Source organism: Gracilinanus agilis, unplaced genomic scaffold, assembly GCF_016433145.1.
Source record: "Gracilinanus agilis isolate LMUSP501 unplaced genomic scaffold, AgileGrace unplaced_scaffold59843, whole genome shotgun sequence".
Classification (NCBI taxonomy): Eukaryota; Metazoa; Chordata; class Mammalia; order Didelphimorphia; family Didelphidae; genus Gracilinanus; species Gracilinanus agilis.
The window spans coordinates 7,664-14,011 of NW_025395257.1; the positions used below are offsets into that span (position 1 = coordinate 7,664).

General features: G+C 35.7%; 1 protein-coding gene across 1 annotated transcript in view; it reads left to right on the forward strand.

Moving 5' to 3' along the window:
• Window positions 1-2,423, forward strand: part of LOC123256503 (proteasome adapter and scaffold protein ECM29-like) — a 10,059-nt gene extending 7,636 nt beyond the window's left edge. Inside the window, exons 4-5 of the mRNA XM_044685104.1 lie at window positions 639-730; window positions 2,256-2,423. Coding sequence (XP_044541039.1) covers window positions 639-730; window positions 2,256-2,423 — 260 coding nt within the window. The remainder of the gene's footprint in view (window positions 1-638; window positions 731-2,255) is intronic.
• Window positions 2,424-6,348: the final 3,925 nt, after the last annotated feature.

The following is a 6,348-nucleotide window of genomic DNA, read 5'->3' on the forward strand; positions in this document are numbered from 1 at the left end:
CTTTTCTTTTCTTTTCTTTTCTTTTCTTTTCTTTTCTTTTCTTTTCTTTTCTTTTCTTTTCTTTTCTTTTCTTTTCTTTTCTTTTCTTTTCTTTCTTTTTTTCTCTTTTCCTTCCTTCCTTCCTTCCTTCCTTTCCTTCCTTTCTCCCCTGCCTTCCTGCCTTCCTGCATTCCAAGCTAGGAAGTGTCTGAAGCTACATATGAACCCAGGACCTCCTATTTCCAGGCCTGACTCTCTGTCCACTGAGCCACTTATGTTGCCCCATCACCTATGAGTCTTAAGATTTTTAAAATTATAACTGCAAAATCAGTTTTTCCAAAGAAAGGAAGAGAATTATTGATTCAAAAGAAGAGATTTTGGAGGGGAAATTAGGTTACATAGTAATTTGTAAAGTCATTCCAGTGGGATTATTGAACAAAGAAAAATAGTCTTTTATACATTTGGACTGAAACTCTAGTGCAGGAATTCTTTTCTTTTGTAATGGACCCCTTTGATAGGTTGGGGAAGTCTTGCCAGTCACAACTGAAACATGTTAAGATATTTGTCTTTAGAGCAACAAAGAACTTGGGGGACATTGTGATGAAATGTGTATTTGTTGGTTCTGATGGCTTTTAATATTATTCTGAATTTCTGTTTAGGTTTACCTGTCATGTATTGTCTTTTGGAAGCTGTTTCTGTCTATCCAGAAAAATTAGCAACCAAATTTGTAGACAAAACAGACTGGATAAAGGTAGGTCTCAGGCATGCATATATCTGTTTCTGATGATTCCTCAGAAAGAGCTAGTTTAACTTATTTAAGTTAAATTTTAAGTGTTTTTCAAACTTGGATCTTATGATCTCTCTTCCTAGTAGTATTCCTCTGACCCTTCTTCATGTCCCCTTCTTCACTTCTGTTTTCCAGAATCCCTGGTTTCTTTCTGAACTCTACCCTTTATCACCCACCCCCACCCCTGCAACCCTCCCATGTGCTTTTTCCTGTGATAGATAAGTATAGTCACTAAAAATAAATCCTTACATTGGCTTTGTCTAAAGAGGGATGTGGCATTCTGTTCTCAAGTTTCACTCTTCAGGCCCATTTGTGAAACCTAAAGGTTTAAGATTCCTTTAGCACTCTTCCTTTCTTTTACTATATGTGAGCCCACTGACCTGAACTCATTCTTGTTTCCTGGGCACAACATCTTTATTGGCTTAACTGACTTCAGGTTATATTTTTATGCAAATTTAGCCAGGGAATAGTGCTTTACCTATGTTCCTTTTCATTTTTCTTTATCATTGGTCTTTGTATAGAGCCCTTTGTATAGAGGATTTCTGTAGGAGAGCCGTGCCAATATTTTTACACAAAGTTTGATGATTAAGTGCTAGACAGAAATTGGGAACGTTGCTTAATTATATAATGATTGGTTACAAGAATTTTTTTTTAGAGGGGGATTGTTATGTATATATTTATAGAGAGAGGGGAAAGAGTCAATAGAGAAGAATTTGAGAGAGAAGGAATGATGACTGGTACAAGGTATTGGAAAAAAATAAACCAGTTAGGGCACTATGACCTCTTGCATTATAAAGGGCATTGAGTTTAGAGTCATAATCCTTCAGTTGGAGTTCTGACTTTGGTACTTAAAGAAAATATGTATGTAAAATTATACATAAAAACAATTTTTAACATTTGTTTTTCAAATATTTAATTTTGAAATTTTCTCCCTTAAAACAAGCAATTTGATATGTTATACATATACAGTCATGAAAAACGTGTTTCCAGATCGGTCCTACTGTGAAAGAAAACAGAATGGAATAAACAATCCAAGAAAAATAAAGTTGAAAAAAAATCTTATTTCAATCTGTATTCAGACTCCATCAGCTTTTTCTCTGGAGATAGATAGCATTTTCCATTATAATTCCTTTGGAATTGTCTTAAATCATTGTATTGTTGAGAATAGCTAAGTCATTCACAGTTTATCACTGTTAGCATTGCCATTACTATGTTTAGTGTTCTCCTGATTCTGCTTCACTTTGCGTCAGATTATGTAAGTCTTTCCAGGTTTTTCTGAAATCTTCCTGCTTATCATTTCTTATAGAACAATAATATTCCATCATAGTCATATACCACTACTTGTCTAGTCATTCCCCATTTAATAAGAATCCCCTCAATTTCCAGTTCTTTGCCACCACAGGAAGAGCTGCTATAGATATTTTTGTACATAGATTCTCTCCTTTTTTTCAGTGAATAATTCTAACTTCCTTTTTCTGTACATTTTCAGAGTCTAATGAATACTAATAAGGAAGAAATGCGGGAATTGGTGGCATTATTTTATTCAGTGGTGGTATCTACAATGTCAGGAAATGAGTTGAAATCAACTATCCAGCACCTTATGAAGACTACAAAGGACAATCATGTGTGTAATCAACTTTCTGCCCTCTATTTTTAATATGTGGTCATATCACTTGCCAAGTAAACATTAGAAATCCATACATGTGCAATAATCTGTGTAGCCATTTTGATGGTGGCATCACTAAATGTTTTCAGTTGCCAAAATGATTTTCCTAATGCACAAGTTTTAATATGTCATTCCCCTATTAAATAAACTCCACTAGTTCTTTATTACCCCCAAGCTCGCATATAAAAATCCTTTGTTTGGAATTTAAAGCTCTTAACCTGGATTCCTTTTACCTTTCCAGTATTAATCCCTTCTATACATGCCATAATACAGTTGTACTGGCCCATTGGATATTCGTCTTTTTTTAGAATTCATTTCCTATCTTCCCTTGCACTATCTGGCCTTCATGCTTGGAATTGCCTTCCTTCCTTGAATTTTTGGCTTCCTTTAACACTCAGCAAAAACCCACCTTCTCTGAGAGGCCTTTCCCAGTACCCTCAGTTGCAAGTATCTTCCATTTGAAGATTACTTTCTCACTATATATTTATTGTACACCTATTTGTTTACATGAAAGTTTCCTCTTTTAGAAGGTAAGCTTCTAGAGGGTAGAGACTGTTTCTTTCTTCCTTCATTTGTATTCCCACTGCTTAATACAGTGCTTGACACATTGTTAACATGTTATCACATTTGCTTGGCATATAGCACTTAAATCAATATTTTTAATTGATTGTGTGGTTTTAGGTATCAACATATAGTACTCCTCAGGCAAATTATATTATGATTGTTTATTACTTTCTTCTAGAATTTTTTTGACTTAGTATTTTTAATTATATATTTTTTCAATCAACAAAATGCTGCCTTTTATTCCTTCCTCCCCATTGCTACTCCTATAGCACAGAACAAAATAAAAATGAAATCCCTATTGCAAACATGTATAGTGAAGCAACATAAATTCTCACCTTGGTCTTATCCCCAAAAGTGTCTTTTTCTGTACTCTGAGTCCATCACTTCTTTATTATGAGTTGGGTAGCATGTTTCATTGTTAGTCCCCTGGCATCATGGTTCATCAGAGTTCCTCTAATTTCATAAAAATTGTTTGTTTTTACCATGTTGTTATCTTTGTATAAATTATTCTAGTTCCTTTCACTTCACTATATTAATTCATTCAAGTATTCCCAAATTTGTCTGAAACTATCTTTTCTGTCATTTCTCACAGCACAATAGTATTCCATCACGTTTATATATAGTAACTTGTCATTGTTTCCTAATTTGTGATACCCTCTCAGATCCCAATTCTTTACTATCTCATAAAGAGTTATAAGTATTTTTGTATTCCCTTTGAGTCTGTTTTGCCTAAAACTAACTCTTCCCTTAATCCACCCTCTCTGATTCTGCTTTTTCCATTTTCCCCTTTCCCCACATAAATCCCTGTTGAGTAAAATGTATTTCTGTAGCCAACTGTATGTAAGCATACATGTGCACACATGATTATGTGTATATTCTTCCTTTCTTTGACTACTTCAGATGAAAGTTAGTTCAGGTGTCAGCTACTCCTCACTTCTTTCTTTGTTCATATAGACATTGTTATATTCAAGCTCTGGGAGTTCATTTGTCTCATCTTGATTGACAGGGGAAGACAGTTGGAGACCTCGGAATGTTTGCAGAGGCTGTTAGGAGAGGGGAAAGTTGGTTGGCCTGAGGATATAAATAGCCCTCACAGCCATCTGGAAGGGGTCTTTGATCTTTGGTCTTGGAGCTTGGACCTGGGAGCTCAGATCTTTGATCTTTGCTCTGAATCTCCCTAGATATTTAGGCATTTAATCATCATTAGCTATTAGGTATCTGGGTCTGGGAGGTGAAGGGAGGAAGAGAGGTATAAGAAGAGGAGGGTGGGGCTGACATCACAAATTGCTACAAAAAGGCTGAGAGAGGTCATCAGTATCTGTACCAACTGAGCAGATTGCCCTCTGGTTTGGCAGTGGCCAAGCTGAACCAGAGGAGCGTGAAACCATTAGCTCCAGCTTACTGAAACAACAGCCTACAGTCCTGAGGGATCATTGATCATATCTATTAGTGACAGCGTCTCTTATCCCCAGTCTGTTCCTGATTATTCCTTTCCCTATTTAACATCAATAGATAAAGTTTTATTTAAGTACCTTCCTGAGTGGTCATTATATCACGGCCCTTGGGGAGGGAGCAATGCAGTCAGATGAAAACGTTATCCAAGGCTAATAGAGCCCAATTTTAATAATCAATCCAACCCCAGGTGGGAATTGAAAGGGTTACCCATCCACCTGACCATTAAAGGTCCTGCCTGGGCACTGTTATATTTAGAAAGGGACTTATACCAGCAAGCAAGGGTGATGGAGTTGGTGTCCTCAGTCACCAGCTACCTAGGGGAATACAAGGCACAGCTTCCCAAACCAGTATCCCCTAGGAGCATAGCAGTATTCAGAAGAGTCTCTATATTTATTTTATAACTACATCTACTTGTTGATCCAGAATGTGTAGAATAATTTTCCCTAACCTATCTTCCAATCCCCCTGCTCTACAGTATATTCCTTTTTTTTTTTTTTTTTTTTTTGGTTTTTAAACCTTTAACTTCTGCTGTGTATTGACTTATAGGTGGAAGGTTGGTAAGGGTAGGAAATGGGGGTCAAGTGACTTGCCCAGGGTCACACAGCTGGGAAGTGTCTGAGGCTGGATTTGAACCTAGGACCTCCTGTCTCTAGGCCTGGCTCTCAATCCACTGAGCTACCCAGCTGCCCCCAGTATATTCCTTTTTTCCTCTTTTTCCATTCTTCTCCTAAGATCATCAAGCTAGAACTGCTCAGACTCTGCCCAGTTATATTTCTCTCTATGACCTGTGATAATGATAGAATTTATACATGCATCATCTCCCCATATTAGAATGTAAGCAACTTATCTTTGTTTAGCCCTTTTATCATTCTTCATTTATTTGTGTTCATCTTTTTTAATGTTTCTCTTAATTTATGTTTGAACTTCAGAGTTTCTACACAGCTCTGGTCTTTTTTATCATGAATTCTTGGAAGTCAAAGTCCTCTAGTTTATTAGAGTTCCATTTTGTTCCTTTGTAGAATTATCCTCATTTTTTCTGGGCAAGTTATTTTTTACTATATGCTTATATTCATTACCTTCATCTTGTATTCCAAGCTCTTTACACCTCATAGTGGTGACTACTAACATATGTGATCCTGACTGGGTCTTTATGTTTTGAATTCTTTCTTTCTGCCTGCTTGCAGTATTTTTTCTTTGGTTTGGAAGCATTAGATATTGGCTATAATGTTCCTGGAAGTTTTTATTTTCGAGTTTATTTTGAGAGGTGACTAACTGGGTCTGCTTTGCTCTCTGGTTCTAAAAAATCTTCCCCCCTCCTCTTTTTTTTTTTTTATTCTTGAAATTTTTTATATCTATACTCTTTTTTTTTTTTGGTTGTGGCATTCAGATAGTCCAATAATTCTTAAAGTTTTTTCTCTCCTGTCAGTTGTTTTTGTGATGAGACACCTTAACATTTTTTAAATAACAGTTTTAAAGACTTTTGACTTTTTAAATATTTATTAGTTGGAGTCATTGCCTTCTGTTTAAACCATTCCAGTTTTCTAGGAGTTTGTTACTTGGGCAAGGTTTTATACCTCTTATGCCAACCTCTTAATTGAATTTCCAGTTTTTGTTCCATAATTGTTATTTCTTTACTAACTTTTTTCTTCTAATACTCTTTTGTACTTTATTTTAAACTCTTTTTTTGACCTTTTGCTTCCTTTCATCCCAGGAATTTTAGTTAAATTTTCATCCATATTGTATTTTTCTTTGAGTCTTTCCTTGTAGAGGTTTACAAGTCATTCTCTCCTGGGTTTATGGTTTTTACATCCTTGCAACCATAATAGATTTTTTTTAATTTTAAACCCTTAACTTCTGTGTATTGACTTATAGGTGGAAGATTGGTAAGGGTAGGCAA